General features: G+C 35.8%; 1 protein-coding gene and 1 long non-coding RNA gene across 2 annotated transcripts in view; one reads left to right on the forward strand and one right to left on the reverse strand.

The window, feature by feature from the left end:
- Nucleotides 1-23,017, forward strand: part of LOC125104833 (uncharacterized) — a 58,468-nt gene extending 35,451 nt beyond the window's left edge. The window contains exons 2-3 of the long non-coding RNA XR_007128741.1: nucleotides 17,228-17,314; nucleotides 22,212-23,017. This is a non-coding gene — a long non-coding RNA (uncharacterized LOC125104833). The remainder of the gene's footprint in view (nucleotides 1-17,227; nucleotides 17,315-22,211) is intronic.
- Nucleotides 2,980-23,897, reverse strand: part of SGPP1 (sphingosine-1-phosphate phosphatase 1) — a 37,185-nt gene continuing 16,267 nt past the window's right edge. The window contains exons 2-3 of the mRNA XM_047737664.1: nucleotides 15,228-15,317; nucleotides 2,980-5,419 (exon numbers count right to left, since the gene is read on the reverse strand). Of these exons, the coding sequence (XP_047593620.1) occupies nucleotides 4,868-5,419; nucleotides 15,228-15,317 (642 nt within the window). The 3' untranslated portion in view covers nucleotides 2,980-4,867. The remainder of the gene's footprint in view (nucleotides 5,420-15,227; nucleotides 15,318-23,897) is intronic.

The raw sequence follows: 23,897 nt of genomic DNA on the forward strand, positions 1-23,897 counted from the left end.
TTGATGTCTTTGAGGATCTGATGGAAGTTGTAGAATTTTTTCCCCCCAGAAAAGTGCAAATACTGAAGCCTGTGTAGGGACTGAGTATTCATTCAACATATATTAATTGAATGCCTCTTGTGTCCCATGTACCCAGAAGTAAACAGAAGTACAAGCTACCTTTTTTATACTTTTAGTATAGTACATAAAGCAGTTTTACAATTCATTCGGCTTTCAGAAAATCAGGGGCAACCTCCTAAAGTGCAAATATATTCTGCCATATCCTATTGCTTACAGTGCTAGGGGCTGGGCTTTTTAAATTTATCTATGGAAATTGCACCAAGACTAAAGATGATGAAAGAAAAAAGACAAAAATTAAATACCCAGTAGTTGAGTATTAACAAACTAGTGTTTGTTTCTGTAAATGCTTTTATTTTTAAAAATGTTTCTTCTGGGGGCGCCTGGGTGGCTCAGTGGGTTGGGCCGCTGCCTTCGCCTCAGGTCATGATCCCAGGTCCTGGGTTCGAGCCCCGCATCGGGCTTTCTGCTCAGCAGGGAGCCTGCTTCCTCCTCTCTCTCTGCCTGCCTCTCTGCCTACTTGTGATTTCTCTCTGTCAAATAAATAAATAAAATCTTAAAAAAAAAAAAATGTTTCTTCTGTTTTTCTTTGAGTTTTCCCTCCTGTGAATCTCACAAGGAAGGCATTTGTTTATAAAGATCTGTAGTGATTTGGTAGGCTGAAAAATGAAGAGTTTTCTAAAATGTCCTTTATAGTTAGCATGTTAAACTCATTTTTATTGTGCTATTTACAGCTTATGTAACCACACTTAAAATTCAAATGTAAAGAGATTTCTTTTTAACTTATGTCTACTACAGAAGAAACTGGAAGAACATGACCAGAATTTGACAAAATACCCTGCATGGTACCATCCACTGTATCCAATTACAGTACTCTTCTCAAACTACTGCTTGTTCCCTTCCTCAAAAAATCCTTAGCAGGGGCGCCTGGGTGGCTCAGTGGGTTAGGCCACTGCCTTCGGCTTGGGTCATGATCTCGGGGTCCTGGGATCGAGTCCCGCGTCGGGCTCTCTGCTCAGCAGGGAGCCTGCTTCCCTTCCTCTCTCTCTGCCTGCCTCTCTGCCTACTTGTGATCTCTGTCAAAAAAATAAATAAATAAATAAATAAATAAATAAATAAATAAATAAATAAAATCCTTAGCAAACAAAAGCTCCCTTCAGAAAAACTAATTCAGCTATAAAGCTGATTCTTATTTTTTTTGAAGATTTATTTTAGAGAAAGAATACACATGCAAAAAAAAAAAAAAAAAAAAACACATGCAGGTGTGGGGAAGAGCAGAGGCAGAGGGGGAGAAGCCAACTCCCCAACTTGGGCTTCATCTCAAGACCCTGAGATCATGACTCTAGCCAAAACCAAGAATCAGAGTCTTAATAGACTCACCCACCCAGATGCCCCTAAAGCTGAATTTAAAAATTTGGTTCTTACTCATGTCTAGATTAAACAGGTTTTTATATCTAGAGAAGACATTCTTTGTTAACAAGAATGAAATTGTTTTGCCAATAAAAAAATCTTTGCTGTACAAAACTCTGTTATCATATACTCAACAACATTCTAGAATTTACTCATCCTATGGAATTTTTTTTTTTTTTGAAATTTTCTTTTAAATTATACTTGTATCTGGGGCGCCTGGGTGGCTCAGTGGGTTAAGCCTCTGCCTTCGGCTCGGGTCATGATCACAGGGTGGGATCAAGCCCCGCATTGCATCGGGCATTGGGCTCTGCTCAGCAGGGAGCCTGCTTCCCCCTCTCTCTCTGCCTGCCTCTCTGCCTACTTGTGATTTCTCTCTCAAATAAATAAAATCTTTAAATAAGTAAATAAATTATACTTGTATCACTTTGTTGTCTTTGAAATATTTAATAAAGATTACGTATAGGGGCGCCTGGGTGGCTCAGTGGGTTAAGCCGCTGCCTTCGGCTCAGGTCATGATCCCAGGTCCTGGGTTCGAGCCCCACATCGGGCTTTCTGCTCAGCAGGGAGCTTGCTTCCTCCTCTCTCTCTGCCTGCCTCTCTGCCTACTTGTGATTTCTCTCTGTCAAATAAATAAATAAAATCTTTAAAAAAAAAAAAGATTACGTATAAAGAAAGCTAATAAATAAAAATAATTATGTAAATCTACTGTAGTAGCATTGTTTTATATTAGATCTTAACATGAGTTTCTGGCAGACCTAGTTTTGCAATTCACATACCATGACATTTTATCTTTTTTTTTTCTAATTAGGCTCTACCCCCAATGTGGTGCTTGAACTCACAACCCTGACATTAAGAGTGCTCTACCTACTAAGTCAGCCAGGCACCCCATCACAGCATTTAAAAATTACAGAATGAAATATCCTTATGTTTATACAGCTTGGAAAAAATACCTATTCCTAATATATGTTTAATTCCTGAAACAATGAATTAGCAGTCAACTACCTATAATACTATTGGCCACAGTGTGCTGAAACTTATTTTATTCATAAGTTTTTTTTTTAAAGATTTCATTTATTTATTTATTTTTAGAGAGCAAGTGAGCATGAGTGAGTGGAGGGGATGGGAGAGGGACAGAATCTCAAGCAGACTCCCCATGAGCACAGGGCCGAAGGTGGGTCTTGATCTCATGACCCTGAGATGATGACCTGAGCTGAAAGCAAGAATCAGATGCTTAACCATCTGAGCCATCCAGGCAGCCCTATTCATAAATTTCTTAAAGAAATATTATGAAACTTTTCACTAAGAGTACAGCATCAGAATGATCATAATTGGAGCCCAAAGTCAGCTGGAACCCTAAAGAACTTCAGTGTCTTCTATTACTGAAAACAGTACTCTGATTTTAAATAAAATGCTTCAGAGGAAAAGCCTGCTAAGCATGAAAATCCTAGGCATATTTTATAAATCTCTATCAGATAATACAGACACAAATGCATACAAGGCAAACAAAACACCTTCAATTCTGAATTTGGCTTTTATTTTAAAATACACTTAGCATGAACTATTATAGGACAGAAAATAATAAACCACAAAGAAATGGAATATTTTCAAATACCTTTTAAGCTAGATATAAAAATTAATAAGATAGCATAGACCCAAATTATGGGCAATAGTCCCCAAAATTCGATTCATTAAACACATTTTGAAAGAAAAGTTCTTTGCACATTTTCCAACGTACCGATATGTTCCTAAGTGCCTTGGTTTCCTACTAATAGGTAAAGGTCCCAAATGTAGTTGCTTTATTTAAAATTATCAGATTCCGTGTTGGTAAAAATTACCATGTCCCTAAATTCTCAATCAGAATTATAAAAATATGAGCTCAAATAGTTATGCTGTCCAAAATAGAAACATCTTAAGTGATAATTCTGGATAATCAGACAGATATTGCACTAAAGTCAGTAATTCCATACCTGATGCTCATTTGTATGGAAAGTTAATTCTCTTCTTTATGAAAAAGTTACTACAAATAATGTTAACCTAACTACAATTACACTTCAAAATATAAAGGCACAGACAGAAGAATAAAGAATAGTTTAATACAATACCCAAATTTTCCACTGTGAAAATAATAAAAATTGAAAAAAAATAACAGGATGTGAAATACTGATACTTTTAGATTTTATAATTTACCTTAAGTAGCTAATAAATGGGTATTAAAAGTTAACACTGCTAAATCCAATCCTTTCTGAATAATTTAGAAAAACGGTTTGTTTACAAATGAAGCATGTGCATTGTCCCATCTATAAATTTCAATTACATTTCCATTCATTGGAAATATCTACCTGCAGTATAAACAATCAAGACAATGTACAAAAAATATATCTTGTTCCTATAACTTACAATGCACAGAAAAATACCTACAAAAATGGAAATATTTATCCATTCAGCTTCCCAATAAATTAGTGAGAAAGTTTAGCCCATTCCACATTTCTTTCCAAGCAAAAGCTGAAGAATTGAGGGTGGCTTACTTCTAGCCCTGTTAGTTTGACATGTATTTTAAAAATATTTGCCTGATTATATGTAACTTAAGATAGAGTTAGCATCTTATTTTTATTATCACAGTATACATGGCATTTCTTAATTCAGCAACAGAAAGGCACGATTAGCAAGCAATAAAATTCAGTACCTGAATTATTAAACTGATGTCCAGAACAACTGCAAATAAAGCACATTCAACACAGTGTACAGAACTTAAAAAAAAAGGAATAAAAAACTAACTTTTTTGAAAATTTGGTCCATTAAAAATGCCTCCCATGTCCAACATCATGGGTAACATGAAAGTGATGGCAGTGTAAAAAGAGGCAGTAAATCATTATGTGGTAGCATATGAATTCTGGCCTAGTAATTATGCAATTCAATTAGGAAATGGCTCCCATAGTAAATAAATGTTAAATATATCTGTTAATAACAATGTGCCTGTATTAAGTCAAGATATACAGGTACACTGTTTGCATATTATTATTGACTTTATAATACAGCCCCACAGTTTAAAATAACTTAGGTATATTATTTCATATATAACATATATTTGATACATAACTGTACATTATGTATCTTAATATATATTATATAACTCCAATTCATAACAGCATAAAACTCTCCAAACATTACATGAACATTCTAAATGGCTACTTATCATTTTCTCCCTGTTAAAATAGCTCAGCTCATCTAAAACAATATCTGGATGTGCAATGATAAAATGCACTGACTCTTATGAATTTACTTAAATAATTATTTAAGTTAAATTCCTGCAAAAGCCTAACTCTGATTTGGCTTTTAACTAGAATATATTTTTAGATACCGGAAACTGATACCCTCCTTTCTTACAAACAATATTTCTCCATCAAGAGATACCAATAAAGAAAAATATGTAAGGAACCAAAAATGTGATAGAGAAACCAACCATTCCATAGGTAATATACCGATAAGGAAGTTCAACTTCCATGTGTTGTCTTGCTTTTCGAACATCATCACATGGTATATTGAAGATTTTACAGGCTAAAGGAATGGTGATTTTTTTCATTATATCTCTGACTATCAGTACAAATACCATCCCGATAAGGATCCGCAATATGGCTTTTCCACACAGAGTCACTGTAATGGGGGGCCTAGCTAATGGTAGAACATCCAGAGAAGGATCTAATATTAGACCTATGTTATAGGTAACATGAGATCCACATGCAATTCCAGCACCACTTCCTAGAATCTCAGCTGTGTCTCCTCGGGATGTACTCCAGGTGTCAAGAGTGAAAGAAAAGATCCCCAAGGCTAAGTGAAGCCCGATGATGATTAATGGAGCATATTTGTGAGTTTGATTGAAGTTGTCAATCAGGTCCACAAATGGATAGAAGATAGCTAAGATTAAAATGGTATATAGGAATCCAGCAATAATATCCTGGGAAAAGAGAAGAGCAGAGCTGTTTACATTTTAAATGTTAATAAATATAAATTTTTAAAATGTCACAATTTCAAAATAAACTTTACTAATTGACCATATAAATTGACCATATAAAATTGACCATTTTAGTGATAATAAAAAGATTAATTTGACAATAGTAATGAAAGTATTGCTTTCATAATTCTACCTTTTTATAAATTACATATATTTACACTATACAAAAATTTATATTTAAATCCCCAGTAATAAAGTATGCCTAAATCATGTAGTTTTGATTTCTAGGAAAAACAATACTACACAGCTCCTTAAACAATTTAAGGATTAGGGTCACCAATCCCAACACAGTGGAAAATTCACATAAATTCACATATTACAGTATGAATCTTCCAGTATGCTGTCTCCCAATTCTATTAGTCTGTATCCTCCACAAAGGCATTTAGAAACCTGAGTTTTGGCTAAGTACCTGTTTTTAAAACCTTTTATCACATACTTCCAAAAAAAAAAAAAAAAAATCTGGGGCGCCTGGGTGGCTCAGTGGGTTGAGCCACTGCCTTCGGTTCAGGTCATGATCTCAGGGTCCTGGGATCGAGCCCCGCATCGGGCTCTCTGCTCAGCAGGGAGCCTGCTTCCTCCTCTCTCTCTGCCTGCCTCTCTGCCTGCTTGTGGTCTCTCCCTGTCAAATAAATAAATAAATAAATAAAATCTTAAAAATAAATAAATAAATAAATAAAATTTAAAAAAATCTAGTTTTTCTTCTTTCTGAGCTTTAGAAAAATATTATGAAATTTATAGTCTCCTTTGACTTCCTTTATACAGAAGTTAACATTAAACCTTCAAGCTTCATTCATTATATGTAGTAGGTCATTCACTTTCACAACAGTGTAATATTCTGCCGTGTGATTATAAAGTTTATCCATTTTCCCACTGATGGTCATTTAAGTTGTTTATAGGTTTTGGATTAGTTTATTGGTTATGGTTGAGCTCCAGTGCTTTCTTAATTGGTATCTATTCTTAAGCCAACCAAGGATACTTTAAACAGTGCAACTATGTTTCTTTGTTTCAGTGTTGACTGGTATGGGTCTGTGAGAGTTTCCTAGGAACAGAATGGCAGAATCATAGGATATATGCATGTTCAATTTTACAAGACAGTAAAAAAATTTCCAAAATGTTTATGAAAGTTTACATCCCATCAATTGTTGGCATTTATTGATGTTTAACTTAGGTTTTCCTGATTAAGTATCTTTTCATAAATGTATAGGTTATTCTCTGTGTAATGTATATTTGTGTCTTTTTGCAGCTGTTCTTTTTTTTTTTTAAGATTTTATTTATTTGACAGAAAGAGAAAGAGAGCACAAGGGAGAGCACAAGCAGGGGGAGTGGTAGGCAGAGGGAGAAGCAGGCTCCCCGCTGAGCAAGGAGCACATCGTGGGACTTGATGCCAGGACCCTGGGATCATGACCTAAGGTGAAGGCAGACGCTTAACCAACTGAACCACCCAGGTGCCCCTTTTTGCAGCTGTTCTTTTATATTTTCTTTTTTCTTGCTGATTTACATGATTTTTTCATATGGCCTTCATATAAATCATTTATATAAAATCTTTTATCAATGATGTGTTCTGTAAACATCTTTTTTGGATTTTGTGGCCTGTCTTTTCATCTTCTTTATAGCATCTTTTGGTGAACAGAAGTTCTAAATTTTAATATCATATTTATCATTATTTCTTGTTTAAGAAAGCCTTCCCTGCCGCAAGATCATAAAGGTATGTTATTCAAAAGTTTTGAAGTTATGAAGTTTGCCTTTTACACTTAAGACTTCAGTATACTCCCCCAAATTCCTGCCATTGTACTCACTGTGCAGCAGTTCTATAAAAACTCTACCAAGGATCAGCAAAGTCAACAGTACAATGCATTGTTCTAACAATATGAAATTCTACATCAGAATACAATGAAATGTAAGAACAGCTAAAGATAGAGACAATTACTAGAGTAAGAACTGCATATGCAGCTCAAAACTTTGAGGAAATTATCCTCTTTAACCACCACCTTCCTAGGAAGCTTAGCACATTGTAGACATGCAGATATTTTATTTATTGGATGAATGAATAAATGAATCCTTTACAGAATTTATCTGTTCTAACAAAATCTACTAAATTACTTGAAAGTGAGTATCTTTACTCTGTTTTTCAACAATTACATTACAACTATCTTTAGGAAAGCATTTAAAAAATTTATTTCCATATAGAACAAGTTTTTGTGGCTATTTTCTGATTCTAAAATATGAAATGAGATAATTTAAAAGTAATTGTGTTCTCTTTATAGAAGTGGCTGCTTTGATAGTAGGTCAAAGAAAGATATAATCACTTAGCAAAATGTTTATGAAAATATGAACTAAGGCAATAAATATCACTTGTATATTCAAACTCTTTAGAAGGACACATAGGGCATTTCACATCTGGCTTCTTTCTAGCATAATGCTCTGGTGAAGCATGTGACTCGATCTCAGGGTTTTGAATTTGAGCCCCACATTGGGTACAGAGATTACTTAAAAATAAAAAACCTTAAAAGAAAAATAACACTTCAATGCCAGATCCCGTAATGAATTTATAGACTCCATTTTCTGTCACCTCGGAATTACCTTCCCTTCTATATTTTAGGCAAACCAGTACATATCCTTTGAGAGTCTGCTCAGGCACCTATCTCCTTCATAAATTTTCTCTTCCAACCCCCATAATAAGGAATTTCCTCCTCTTTACCTCCATGGCATCTCCAACAAACCTGCTACTACAGTTACCACATTTCTTTGCTTTCTATTTCTTTTTTTTTTTTTAAAGATTTTATTTATTTATTTGACAGACAGAGATCATTCATAGGCACAGAGGCAGGCAGAGAGAGAGAGGGAAGCGGACTCCCTGCTGAGCAGAGAGCCCGATGTGGGGCTCGATCCCAGGACCCTGGGATCACGACCCGAGCCGCAGGCAGAGGCTTTAACCCACTAAGCCACCCAGGAGCCCCTGCTTTCTATTTCCGCCAGAAAACCGAGAAGGTTCACAACTCCTGTGCCCTTTAAAAATCACTCAGGAACTTTACCAATATTGATGCCTGGGCCAATCCTTAGAAAAAAAAAAAAATTTTTTTTTTTTTAAATGTCCTCGGACCACTTGCCAATGACTTTTTAAAAAAAGATTTTATTTATTTATTTGACAGACAGAGATCACAAGTAGGCAGAGAGGCAGGCAGAGAGCAGGGTGGGGGAGAAGCAGGCTCCCTGCCGAGCAGAGAGCCCAATGCTGGGCTCGATCCCAGAACCCCAAGATCATGACCTGAGCCTAATGCAGAGGCTTAACCCACTGAGCCACCCAGGTGCCCCAATCCTTAGAAATTTTGATTGAATTGAATTGATGTAGGAGTAGGACACCAATTTTTCTTTTTTTTTTTTTAAGCTCCCCAGTGATTCCATTTTGCAGCCCCAATTGAGAATCACTGCATTACATATTTATTTTACATATTACCTATTTAGTGATTTCTCAAAGGCAAAGACTATATCTTATTTATACATAAATACCCAATGGCTGGCACACAGTAAGTAGCCAATAAATATCTGGTTAGTTAAACTGAGACAGAGTATTTCTTTAGACTCCTCATATTGATTATATAATCTTGCTTGATAAGAACTCTGTAAGAGAAATAGAAGAAACTTTTCAACTTATTTCAAAAACTAGATGGAACTAATTTTTTTTTAACTTAGGCTAAAGACATTTTCAGGGAATAGTATTTTCTGTGCTGAAAACACTGTTGTAATGCTTTACATTTAGTGCCATATTTGATCCTCACAAACACCCTGGTATGGCTCACCTGGAACAACCTCATTTTGCTCTTTTGTCCCCTTTCAAGGAGTGTCCAAATTTGATAAAAATTTATGGTTAATTTCCAGTTTTTTTATAAAAAAAACTGGACTACTATCATAGAGCTATGTATTTAATCTCATAGATTGAAGGTGCTCAATACATTTGTTTAAAAAATGAATATTCTCAGCATTAGGAATTAAATACTGGAGTGAAAAACTAAATTTCCAACATTTTTTTTTGAATATGAGGTCTTCCATGAAAATTCACTGATACTACTAAAAGTTACCTAAGAATTCTTATCAATTTAATTTTACTGCAGGTACTCAAAGATTCCGAAAGTGGCCTAAATTGTGACCATGCTTTTGGATATGCAGCTGTCAAATTATAGGACTGTCAAACCTCTAGCCTTCATATTTCAAATCCCTAATTGACATATAATTACACTTTTATGAGATCATGTTCCTTTGGTTGCTATCTTACCCTTTTTTCCCTACATAAAAGCATAAGTCTTGCGAAATAACTATAGGATTTTGGCCGGCAGGATAAAAGCTGTTGCTTTATTTCTTATTAAATTTCATGACTGATTCAAAATTTTCAGAATATGCTAATGTGGAAGTGTTCTGAGCCTTGTAAATCTCACAAAGAATGTGTGCTAAGTTAGAAGTTTTAAATAAATAACAATGAGTTTTTTACATAAAACCATATATAATACATTTACTATAAGGTTAATCGAAAGGAAGAAGGGTTAAGAGCTCTGAAGTCATCTATTTTTTTTTAAATTATAGTTTCCATACCATACATATAAGTCCATATTCATTCCTAGAAAATGTTTTTTACAGTACCTTAAAAAATGAAAAAAAAAATCAATTAAATGACTTTGAGCCTTTTTCCATTTGATCACTTTTTATATTATTATTACTTACTTAAGTTTTTATTTATTCATTTATTTAAGTAATCTCCACACCCAGTGCGGGGTTTAAGCTCACAACCCCAAGATCAAGAGTCACACACTCCTCTGATTGAACCAGCCAGGCGCCCCTACATTTGATCACTTTAAGAATTCTTTAAAATAATTCATAAAATTTAATTCTAGAAATATATTTCAGTACAACACAAAATATCAAGTATTTATTATCCTCTACTTTTTTTGCAGAGCTCCAGGAATATTAAACTTAGATTGTTACAAGACTCTCTATACAAATCTACCTCCTTTTCAGATTGAATTATTAATAATTTATGATATTACCCTGCATAGTTAAGGACAAACTGAACTTCCAGGCAACAGAAACAGAAGTAAGGAACAACTGAATTCAGGACATAAACATGATGGCTATCAGTGTGATATCAATTTAATGTATAACATTAAAATGTATAGTAGGTGGGTTTTTTTTGTTTTTTTTTTTTTTTTATTTGACAGAGAGATCACAAGCAGGCAGAGAGGCAGGCAGAGAGGCAGGCAGAGAGAGAGGAGGAAGCAGGCTCCCCGCTGAGCAGAGAGCCCGACGCGGGGCTCAATCCCAGGACTCTGAGATCATGACCTGATCCGAAGGCAGCGGCTCAACCCACTGAGCCACCCAGGCGCCCCTATAGTAGGTGGTTTTAAGCATTATAGACAAAGTATGCAATAAAGAGAAAATGTTAAAGGTAACAAAAAGAACTTAGAGTAGCAAATTTTCCAAATAAACCTTAGCAAATAATTTTAGATAGCAATTAGTTATAGATAAGTTATCTATAATATCTATAATATAGATATCTATAATAGGTATAATAGAAAAAAGATTATATATATATATAGTTATCTATAACAATAATCTATATAATAGTTATCTATAATATATAGATATCTATAATAATAATCTATAGTAATAGTTATCTATAATAATGCCCTCAAGTTAATAGATCACATTTGAATGGAATATTCAAGGTTATCAAATTTATGGTAGAAAACAGAAAATATACTAAATTCAATAAAGATTAATTATGTATTAAATCTAAAGTTTTATCTTTTTCATTTCTCCTGATCAGGAAATAGACCTAGAGAGGCTGGTGATTTGCTGAGATTAGAATTCAGGACTCCTGTCATGTCCTAGTGGGTTGTTGGGTTTTTTCAATTATAACATATTTCAGGTGTCCTACTTCTAATTTCAAAATGCCAGTGATGCCAGCAGTTTCAAACAACAAAATGTATTGTTGGAATGCATTTTATTTTATTATAAAGGCACTATTAAGGATAGATTTTGGAATTTTTTTTTAATAAAAATTCAAATTTAATGGAAACACCTGGGTGGCTTGGTCTTAAGCAGTTGCCTTTGGCTCAGGTCATGATCCCAGGGTCTGGGATGGAGGCCCTCAATTGGGCTCCCTGCTTTGCAGGGAGCCTGCTTCTCCCTCTCCCCCTCCCTGCTTGTGTTCCCTCTCTCACTGTATCTCTCTCTGTAAAATAAATATTTTTTTAAAAATTCAAATTTAATATGTAATTATAGAAAAACTAGAAAATACAGATTAACAATAACAAGTATTTATTACTTAGGAATAGCCACTATTAAGACTCTCAATGTTGAGTGTTCTAGATCTTTATGTTTCTGAGTTTTGGGGGGTTTTTGTTTGGTTGGTTTGATGTTTATTTCTTGTTACAAAAGTGGGTTTGAGGGGTACATACTATTTTATAATCTGGTAGTATGTTTCTAAAAAGATTTCCACATATAGACATATAACCTTTCAGTACAATTTTGGGTTAGTGAATTTACAACACATTCATAATCTTACTAATGTAGAAACAAAATAGTAGTTTGACAAGTACCCATTCTAGTAACTTAAAATGGCCTGCATTTTTATGAATTTAAATTTTGAAAGCTAGGTTTTAATAATAAAAAACAGACGTAGTAATTCCTCTATATTTTTCATGGAATTAAGAAAATCAATTTATGAAAGTAGGTAGATGTTGAAAATAAACTAATCTGTTAGTCTTCGTGTTGTAACAATAACAAAGCTTACGGCAAATACTGCATGAAGTATTCATTATAAATTTATTTAGAACATGATCAGGACTCTCTTCTTATGTTAATGAAGACATTGGCTTAGATAATATGGTATCTAAGCACCTACTGGAAATTCATAGGCCACATACTGCCTATAGTTCCATACTAATTTCACAATAAATAGTAAAGATACAAATTATGACTAAGAAAATTGTTCAAAATGCCGGTAATTAGCTGAAACATTAAAATATAGGAAAAAGCAAAAATTGTGGGAAAACATTAGATCCATTATGTAAAAAAGTGGGGTTCATTATAGGTTTAATTTCATACATCAACTAGCAAATGATTAGAAGCAATGTACTATTGATTAGGAAAAACTGTGGTCATAACACAGGGCATTATTTACATGTTTACAACTTACCTGTGATTTTACTTTTAAAAGGAAAACAAAAATTTATAATACTACATGTAATAAAATTCAGTAGCTAGTCAGAATAAAACTGATGAAACATTCCATAGGACAAAAAGGTTTTTGAATAAAGGACTAGGGTTATCAGACTCATGATCTGAGAAATACAACATCAATATTGTTTTTACATCAGCTGATTCAAAAATAGGGGCACCCAGTATGTAAAAACTGAACTCAGCTTGAATATTTGACCCATCCACTAAACATCTGTTTTTTTAAGAACACGTCTTTTAGATTATGTATTCAATATAATCAGATGCTTACTACTCTTTTTATTATGATAATGAGCCTATGGGTACTATTATCTAATATCTTTTCCTCTGAGAAATATCAGGGATCCATTTTTTATCATTCAAAGATGCATAACCATTTGGTAGTTTTTTAGGAGTAGTATTACTTAATTTTGGGATTAGAAGGGAATAACTAACAAGGCAAGGAGCTGGATAACATTTTCTCTTGACAAATATTAGATCTGACCTGAAAATATGATACTTCTCTCATTATAAAATTAGTAGATATCGATCAGACAGAATTATGTGTAAATTCACAATTTGTAATTAATACCAATAATTATAAAATTATTGAACACAAATAATGTGCTTACTAATTTCTAACTTCTGGAAATTTACTAGTGAAGGGGCGGCTACTGAAGGTAGCAATCTAAGTAAAAAATAGAAACCCAGTATTTCTATAGCTATGAAACAGTTACGTAGATATTTATGAGTAGAAAATTCTAAAAGGATAATAAGAATTTGTAACCAATTATAAATTTTTTGATTCCATGAGTTAGTTCATATTTACTTTTTTTTCTGATCCTTTATCTACAAAATACATAATACATTCAGTGTACTAGGAGACACCAGACTTGATGCAAGGGACAGAGAGAAAACATAGTTACTTTTCTTCTGTTGCTTATTGTCTAGTGGGGGTGACAGATTAAAAAAAAAAAAAAAAGCAACTGTAGTTTAGCATTAAGTGCTATGCTAGATTTATGCTCAGGATGCTCTGGAGAAAGGTCACTTAACCAGTCTAGAGACAGGAAAGATGCGGAATGTTACAAGGCTTTTAAGAGATAAGAGTGTTTTTTGGGCACCTGGGTGGCTCAGTGGGTTAAGCCGCTGCCTTCGGCTCAGGTCATGATCTCAGGGTCCTGGGATCGAGTTCCGCATCGGGCTCTCTGCTCGGCAGGGAGCCTGCTTCCCTCTCTCTCTCTCTGCCTGCCTCTCTGTCTACTTGTGATCTCTCTCTGTCAAATCAATAAATAAAATCTTTAAAAAAAAAAAAAAAAAAAAGGCAGCTGGGGCTCCAGAGATTGGTTCAGTAAACTGAGGGCAGAGCCCAGGAATCTGCATTAAAAAAAAAGAGATAAGAGTGTTTTTGTCCTTGAGGAATGGATAAGATAGCTAGACAAAAAAGGTATTCGGAGCAGAAGTTACAGCATTCCTAAAGGTATGGAGATAAGGAATACAATTTACCTTTGAGTAAACATGAGTCATTCAGTCATTCAGGCCTCACATTTGTGTTTTGGAAGTAATCTACAACAGGAGACTAAACACTGTGGAGTGGTGTCAGACTGGAAGTAGGGCTACTAATGAAGCTATTACTGTAATCTGGTGAAGAGATGATACAAGCTAGAATTAAACAAATGCCGATGGGAAGGCGAGGAGAACAGGTGAGGAGAGGCTAAAGAGTACAGGGTCCCCGTGCCACTGCTTTTTAAACTGAACAGCATTCTCAAAATAAAATAACTGGTGTAAGCGCTAAAATACTGTTGGGTGCTCAGCGGGGAGCCTGCTTCCCTCTCTCTCTCTCTCTGCCTGCTTCTCTGCCTACTTGTGATCTCTCTCTGTCAAATAAATAAAATCTTTAAAATACTGTTGGGGGACGCCTGGGTGGCTCAGTTGGTTAGGCAGCTGCCTTCGGCTCACGTCATGATCCCAGCATCCTGGGATCGAGTCCCACATCGGGCTCCTTGTTCTGTGGGGAGCCTGCTTCTCTCTCTGCCTCTGCCTGCCACTCTGTCTGCCTGTGCTCGCTCGCGCTCTCTCTCTCTCTGACAAATAAATAAAATCTTAAAAAAAAAAAAATACTGTTGGGAAAAAAAAGAAAGCTAGAGTTTAATATGTAAATATAAGTGATTTTTTACTAGTAAGTAGAGCTCTCGCTGATTTCTGTATTGCTGGCTTTCACTCAGCGGTAGAAGAGGATAGAAGAGAATAAGAAGGAAAATCAAACTGAGACTGGAAGGAGGGAGAAACCTTATCCTGAGCATAATATCTGGTTATTTGTGATTGCTGGAACGGTTTCTATAAAATACATGATTACTAAGTTAAAAATGTTCATAAAACATCATGTTTATATATATATATACATTATTATATATTTTTAGCAAAATAAGATTTATAATATTTTCTCAAGTTTCCTATAAGCTTGAAAATGATTATAAAAACTATAAAACTGCCTGTCAATTTCAGAAAAAAACATAAAGGACAATGAACACAAAGTTTTCCTTACCAGAATGGAGTGCATTCCCATGTAAATTCTACTTAGGCAAACTAGAGAACACCAGCAGGGTATAAGAATCAGTCCATATATAAGAGGATACTGAAGGGGAAAAAAAGTAAAATCAGTTAAATAAATTAGGTTAAATTTAAACAAGGAAATAAATCACTATACCACAAAACTCCACAAAAACAAGAACTGTGTTTTTACTCCCATTGTATTCCCTGCACCTAAACCCAAGCATGGCACATAGCAGACACTTAAGAAAACTTTCGCAGGGGTGCCTGGGTGACTCAGTTGGTTAAATGTCTGACTTTTAATTTTGGCTCAAGCCCTGATCTCAGGGTTGTGACACTGAGCCCTGCTTAAGATTCTCTTTGCCTCTCCCTCTGCCCCTCCTCCTCCCTCTGCCCCTCCTCCTCCCCCGCCCCTCAGCCCTTGGCTCCTTGCGGAGCACGAGCTCTCTTATGGGGGGGGGGGGAATACTTTTGCATGACTGAACAAATGAATGAAATCTGGGGTTTCTACACTCTTCATTGTGAGAACTGGCTCGTTTTTGTTTCTATAGTAAAGACTTGATCACTGGCATGCTGCAGAAGAAAAATAAGTAGGAGACATTTTTCATGTAGCTCCAAAATGAAATACCTCTGGAATAGTGCTTGAATCTGATCCATGTAAGCATCCTTGCTTCCCGGGGGAGGAAGACTGAACATTCTCTCCCTCTCAGTTACCATCACTGACTGCTATTTGTAGTTTCTCTTGGTACTTCCCTATCTTGTATTCAGTATTCAACACCCTGTAACTGGTTTTCCACTTCCGCCCCTCCAGTAAAATTTCAAATGGTAACCTTTTTGAGAAAAATTGTGGGGGGGAAACTGGGATCAGAAAGTCGTTAAAATAGAAAAACAACAAAGTGCAGTTAACTCTTGGTATCAGGCACTAGCGTTAAGACTTGGCTTTGAGGGGCGCCTGGGTGGCTCAGTGGGTTAAAGCCTCTGCCTTAGGCTCAGGTCATGATTCCGGGATCCTGGGATCGAGCCCCGCATTGGGCTCTCTGCTCCACAGGGAGCCTGCTTCCTCCTCTCTCTCTGCCTGCCTCTCTGCCTACTTGTGATCTCTGTCTGTCAAATAAATAAATAAAATCTTAAAAAAAAAAAAAAAGACAGACTTGGCTTTGAATCTCCTTGTATTAGAGGGAAAGAGGAAATGATGGATGGACACAGTGGAAAGTTTGTAAAGGAATAAGGAAGGGGACACAATGGATGCCCTATAACTTCAAATCTCTCCATGAAACTGAAGCCAAGGTGGTTCAATTTAATCAGAAATCAACGTGGTTCAATAAGAAGTGAAGTCGAAAGAAGCGAATTAGTAGGGCTTCAAGAAGTGTGGTAAAGATTTACTCCATAGTTGTTTTGATTTGACTTACCTACTCTATTTGACATGGCCACCACTATCTTGAAAGTCTAAATACCCTGATTTCTCTAGTACCACATTCTGTTTCCTCTTTCACCATGTATTTTTTTCTGTGTTTCCCACACAAGGGCCTATCTTCTTCTTGTTCCTTAAACACTGCATAAATAAATAAGGATTCTGCCCTTAGCAGTTCTGGGTAGTCTCAGCTTTTATTTTTTTAACTACTTCACATGCCAAAGATGTACCTATCATTTCCTTACGTTAAGAACCATATGGCCAATGCCTGCACTTGCACCTTCTACTGCACATCTCTCTCTCTCTGGAGTTAATTAAACCCACTATACTTCAAACCAATGTCATCATCCTATCACCCAAACTTGTTCCTCCTCTCATATTACCTATTTCATTTAGAAACCTCATAATCCACATAATAATCTAACTGAGAAACATGAATTACCCTTGATTCCTTCCTTATCCCTCATATTCAACCAATAATCACATCTTGCTGATTTTACCTTCTAAATACTTCTTGATTCTGTCAACTCTTTTCCACTCTTCTTAAACTGTCCTTAATCAGATCCTCCTCATTTCTTTTCCAGGCTCTACCTCTTTCTCCAGTGTTCTTCCACATGCATGAGAAACTTGGTTAAGGGGGCAGACAGACATGTAACTATATAGTAAGGTAAGTGCTATGAGAATACCCTAAAAATTCCGAGGGATTCTAAGGGATGGGCACCTAACTTAAAGACATTAACAAAGTCACCCAGATTAAATAATATCCAAGTTTTCCTGGGAGATGATTAGAATTTAATCTTTAGAAAAAAGGAGTACACGGCAAAAAAGATAAAAAGCATTATAAACAGCAGGAACACCATGAACAAAGGCTTGCGGGCAAGAAACTGTAAGCAGTATGGTTTTCTAGGAGAATAAGCTTATACTTTAGCTGGCGGAAGGAACTAAATAGTGAACATAAAATATGCAAGTTATATGATATTTAAAGATATATCAATTACATAAGATGTGTTAAATACTATGTGTTCAAGTGTGTTAAGTGCTATGGAAAAAATAAGAAGAGAACAGGTGTTGAAACAGTAATGTTCATCAAATACTCCTTATGCTCCTCCACATTTTTAGGTTCACTTGCAGTTAGATTGGGACTATGTGACTAGTTTAGCCAATGAGCTGGGTAAAAGTGACTTATGCCACTTTTAATCATTCTATGAGCTCTCTCTTCCTTGTAGATGTAATCCTGGAAGCCACATGCTGACATGTACACAGGACAGGCAAACTTCCATCAGTCTGGGTCCCTGAAGTCCAGTTGGTGAATTTTACCAAACTTTTTTTTTTTAAGTTTTTTTTTAAAAGATTCTAATTATTTATTTGACAGAGAAAGATCACAAGTAGGCAGAGAGAATGGGGGAAGCAGGTTCCCTGCCGAGCAGAGAGCCCAATGTGGGGCTCAATCTCAGGATCCTGAGATCATGACCTGAGCGAGCAGAGAGTCCAATGCAGGGCTCGATCCCAGGACCCTGAGATCATGACCTGAGCCGAAGGCAGAGGCTTAACCCACTGAGCCACCCAGGCACCCTTTACCAAACATTTTTAAAAGATTTAATATCCACCTTTCTCAAGCTCTTACAAACAACAACAACAACAACAAAAAACCCAGAAGGGAACACTTCCTAACTCTGTGAAGCCACTATTACCCTGATACCAAAACCAGACAAAGACATCACAAAAAAACTACAGATCAATATCCCCTGTAAGTAAGGGTGCAAAAACCTCTTACAAAATATTAGCAAGCCAAATCCAAGAGCTCATTAAAAGTATTATACACCACAATATATGATACGGGATTTATCCCAGAAACGCAAGGGTGGTTCAACAAAGAAAAATTAATGTAATATATCACATTAACAGAATTAAGAAAAAAATACCCATGATCATTCTTCATAATAAAAGCACTAAAAAACTAGGAAAGAAGGGAATTTCTTCAGCACAATAAAGGGCATTTATGAACTACCTACAGATAACACACTTAATGATGACAGACTGAAAGGTTTCTCCCCAAGATGAGAAAGACAAGATGTCTACCTCTCACCGCTGCTATCTAACACTGTGTAAGTTCTAGCCAGAACAATTAGGCAAGAAAAAGAAAAGACATCTAAATTGGAAAGGACAAAGTAAAACTACCTCTACTCACAGATAACATGATTGTAAGAAGAAAAAAAAAAAAGAAAAGAAAAAGAAAATCCCATAAGAATCCACGAAAAAATACTAGAGTTAATAAATGAATTCAGCAAAGTTGCAGGGTACAAGATCAAAACACACAAATCAGTTCTGTTTCTATACACCAGCACTTAACAATCTAAAAAGGAATTTAAGAAAATTCAATTTACGATAGCATCCAAAAGGATAAAATAACCTAGGAATAAATTTAACCAAGTAAGTAAAAGACTGGTACACTGAAAGCTACAAAACATTAATGGAAGAAGTTACAGACCTTGTCTTTGACATAGGATATATTTATACATTAGGATATAATAGATATTATGTATATTCTCTATATGTATGTGTGTGTATATATATGTACATATATAAAAAATCATAGTATTTATTTTAATTATTGCCTCTTTCCTCAAGAATTTAAGTTCTAGGGGCGCCTGGGTGGCTCAGTGGGTTAAGCCGCTGCCTTCGGCTCAGGTCATGATCTCAGGGTCCTGGGATCAGTCCCGCATCGGGCTCTTTGCTCGTTGGGGAGCCTGCTTCCCTCTCTCCCTCTCTGCCTGCCTCTTTGTCTACTTGTGATCTCTCTCTGTCAAATAAATAAATAAAATCTTTAAAAAAAAATTAAAAAAAATTAAAAAAAAGAATTTAAGTTCTAGGGGCACCTGGGTGGCTCAGTGGGTTAAAGCTTCTGCCTTTGGCTTGGGTCATGATCTCAGGGTCCTGGGATTGAGCCCCACATCGGGCTCTCTGCTTAGCAGGGAGCCTGCTTCCCTCTCTCTCTCTCTGCCTGCCTCTCTGCCTGCTTGTGATCTCTGTCAAATAAAGAAATAAAATATTAAAAAAAAAAAAAAAAAGAATTTAAGTTCCATGGGGTCAGAACTTGAATCTGTTTTGTTCACTACTGTATTATCAGTGACTATAACAGTGTCAACATATAGTAGCCAATAAATAAATACTTGATAAATAAAGTAAACATAAGCCTTCAGCCACAGGAGGGTATCAGTCTTACCTTATCACATTCATGATAACCTCAGGGTCACAGGCCCATCAGTTCCTGGCCCCAAACCTGGGCCGCCTTAACCTTTAGTTCTAAGAGCATCTCCGGAATCCATCACAATAAATTGAAATCTGAAAATCCTTTTGAGTAAGCTTAGGCAATTTCCAATGCTTGTTTTAGAATAATCATTGTTAGGTAAGGATTCTGTAACTTAAGCTTTTAAAACTAATATACACTTTCTAAAACAAAGTAACCAAATTGTATAGAAATAAAAACAATTTCCTACAATAGCACATTATGAACTGTATTTTGTATACTAAAAGCAAAACAAAGCGAAAAACTTAATCACAACAGCATGTTTTCCTTCATAGTACTTTCCACACTGACAGGCTAGTATAGAATATAATAATATATGGGTTCAAAAAGGTAAAATAATAACAAAAACTGACCCATATGCAGTCATTTAATGTACACACTAAGACAAATATGTGAACTAAAGCATTTTCAACTCAATCTGTCCTTTTGACCTATTCATATCTGGTTGCATCTTACTGTTTCTTTTGTATTCTGAAGTTACAAAGTATCAATTTAGCAACAGAACTCATCAAGTAAAATATTATAATTTTAAGTATATTTTTTTTATTAAAATCCACAATAAGGAAAGTATTATTTAAGGCACCTGGGTGGCTCAGTTGATCCTCCCCTCAAGTCCTCAAGGACTCCCCAGGGTCCTAGGATCAAGTCCTGCATGGCGCTCAGCTGGAAGACTGCTTCTCCCTCTCCCACTACCCCCCCCCCCCCCCCCCCCCCCGCTGCATTCCCTCTCTTGTGTCTCTGTCAAATAAATAAATAAAATCTTAAAAAAAAAAAAAAAAAGGAAAGTACTGCTTATTACCATCCTATCTGATATAGACTTAGGTTAACAAAATAGGATCTCTTTCCCAATTTCTGTTACAGGGAAGGGATTTGTGAAAAAGAAAGAAAAGGACTACATGTTTTAGCTTGTATCATTTTACAGCTGCAGGCAGGCAGACCACAGCTTTCCAGACAGTTAGGATGAACAAGAAATTCCTGATTCTCTCTGTGGAAACCAGAGTAGAAACAAGAGAAACGTAGTAAATTAAATCCTTCAGGCAGTCACCCATTCATTCATTCATTCATTCCAATTCTAATGTATCAAATAAATTTTTATATAATCGTCTGTTGGATAATCTAGCCCTACCTGCTACAAAGCCCCAGAGAATTTCTCCAGTGTCTAATATGGATCCCATGGGGATCTGTTTCTTTAAAAATCCCTATTCAAATCTCCAGGGTTGGGAGCAAATTTAGCCTGGGGTATGAATAGCTCTTACAGAGATGCTTCAGTACTTGGGAGGGTAAGTGGAAGAGGAGCAACTAAGTACAGTAATTTTAAAAATGGGAAGAGCATTGCAACAGAAAACTCAAATTGTCTTCTCCACATTGGCAAATTTAGCAATTCTGTAAGAGCCCTAGTTTCTATTTTTATATAAGTCTCTTCCTCTTTTCCTTGCAATAACAATCTAAACAACCTTTTTCTCACTTCTGATGCACACGTATTTGCAACTGTTCTGTCCTCCCCTTGACTGTCACACTCTACTAATTCCTAACCATCCCAGTCCTTTACTTGACAAATAAACTGGCTGGATTTTTTAAAACCACATTTCATTTCTAGGAAGCTGTTACAAGAAGTAAATGTGGATTTGTTCTTTATTGAAGGGTTAACAGATTAAATAATTTTACTTAACATACAACTTACTGTGTACCAGGTACTGTTTTAAGACCTTTAGAAATATTAGCTCATTTAATCATCAGAACACCCCTATGGGGTAGATACTCTAATTCAAATGAAACTGAGTCAAAGAGAGGTCCAGAATTAAACAGGCATTAAGAAATGGAGCTGAGACTCAAACACTGAAAGTCTAATTCCCGAATCTAAGCTCTTAACCACTATACTAAGCTGTCATTCATTAATAGCGTGTTGTTTAATTCCTTGTATCCTTGTATCAAGCAGATTATCTCTCAGATCTTTTTTTTTTAAAGATTTTATTTTTATTTATTTTAGAGAGAATGAGTGAGAGAGAGCATGAGAGAGAAGATCAGAGGGAGAAGCAGACTCCCCAAGGAGCTGGGAGCCCGATTCAGGACTAGATCCCGGAAGTCCGGGAAGTCCAGGATCACGACCTGAGCCGAAGGCAGTCGCTCAACCCACTGAGCCACCCAGGCGCCCTCTCAGATCTTTTTTATTTAGGTTTTTCTTAAAATGGAGCCTAGGTACAAACTTAATTAGAGGTAGAAGGGATCTTAAAGATATTAATTCCACTCTCCTTTCTTTACAGTGAAGAAACGACTCAGGGACGCTTATTCTTCAGTGGCCTATCCTGATGCCTTTTCCAATTTACCATGCTTGTTACTTTACACTTTTATCACTATACAAATAGGTAATAATTTTAAGTTTGGTAGGAGTTTCTAGTTTTTAATTTTTTTTTTCTTAGAGAATGTTGAGCTTTACTTGCTAAATTTGTTATGTCCTCTAATAAGAAAGTTTTACTTAAATCTTTAGGTCTTATCAAAAAAAGCTGAAAGAAAATTTTAAGTCCTTCATATTATTTTCAAATTAGAAAAAATTTACCAAACTGAGAACAGATCATATGACCTCCTAGATGCTTTTAATTTCACACCATGATCTAATCTTTTCATTGCACAGCCTATTATGGGAACACTTATCTAAACATTCCCTTCAGTTATTCTACTAAACGGTTTTATTCCTACTGATATGCTTTCCTTAACTCTTTACCACACATAATCAGAATTAGTTTTTATATTGTGTCATTTGTCATTCGCATTCATTGAGGTTAATAAAAAAGTCAATAAAATGACCTGCAATTAAAGCAATGACAAAAACTGTCTTCAACAGAATTTAGAATTTTCATAGTAATTTAAATATGGGACAAAGTCAGGCACCAGAAAAAAAACTGTATTTTGAACTCAAGAAATGGATAGTGTATATGTAAACAACAGATGACAAGGATACCACGTTAATGATATATCTGCCTTGTTTTCATACCCTGCTACTCGAATAAAAATTGATGCAACCTTTCTGATAAGCAGTTTGTCCATACATAAAAAAGCTCTAAGTGTTCATATACATTGACACAGTGATCTCTCTCCTAAAAAGGCATAGAAATGTGGACCAAGGATTCATATACAAAAATGTTTATCATGCAATTATATATACCATGCAATGATAAATCAATATTTATTGATTATAATGTAGTAGTTTGAAATAAAAATGTAGATAATAGGAATTGAATTATGTAGAGAAAATAAAGTATTAGAAGGATACAGAATATCTCACTGAGCCCTAAGGCAAAAGGAAGCTAAGGCTTAAAGAAGAAACTGGAGCTATCAACTAGACAGTCACAGGATCCTCTCTTCTTCCATATCCACTTCATCTTTTTCTGTGTGGCAGCTTTTCCGCTCTTTAGTCCACATGGTAGGTGAAGGTTTTTTTAATTCTTCAGTGGAGAAACCTGCCCATACTCAGTACCTGTTCTCAATTTCTTTTTTTTTTTTTTTTAAGATTTTATTTGTCAGAGAGGGAGGGAGCACAAGCAGTGGGAGCGGCAGGGAGAGAGAAGCAGACTCCCCACAAGCAGGGAGCCAGACACAGAACTCCATTCCATGACCTCCGGATCATGACCTGAGCTGAAGGCAGACGGCTTAACTGGCAGAGCCACACAGGTGTCCCCTATTCTCAATTTCTGATGGACAAGATTGCATAGACAAAATATTTGCCCTAAAGGTGAGGGACTCTTAGGGGGTTGTTGATGAAGTTTTAGAATATAGGTGAGGTTCAGTGGGGTGGAGGTCCAGAGCTGATGACCAAGAAAGAATTCTTGAGACATCTTTGATGCAAAATGGTGGTTTATTAAGCACGGGGACAGGACCCGTGGGCAGAAAGAGCTGCTCCTGTGGGGTTGTGAGGGGTGGTAGGTTATGTAGGATGGGGTTGGGTAGGTAAG

The sequence above is a fragment of the Lutra lutra genome, chromosome 7 (assembly GCF_902655055.1).
Source record: "Lutra lutra chromosome 7, mLutLut1.2, whole genome shotgun sequence".
NCBI classification, from domain to species: Eukaryota; Metazoa; Chordata; class Mammalia; order Carnivora; family Mustelidae; genus Lutra; species Lutra lutra.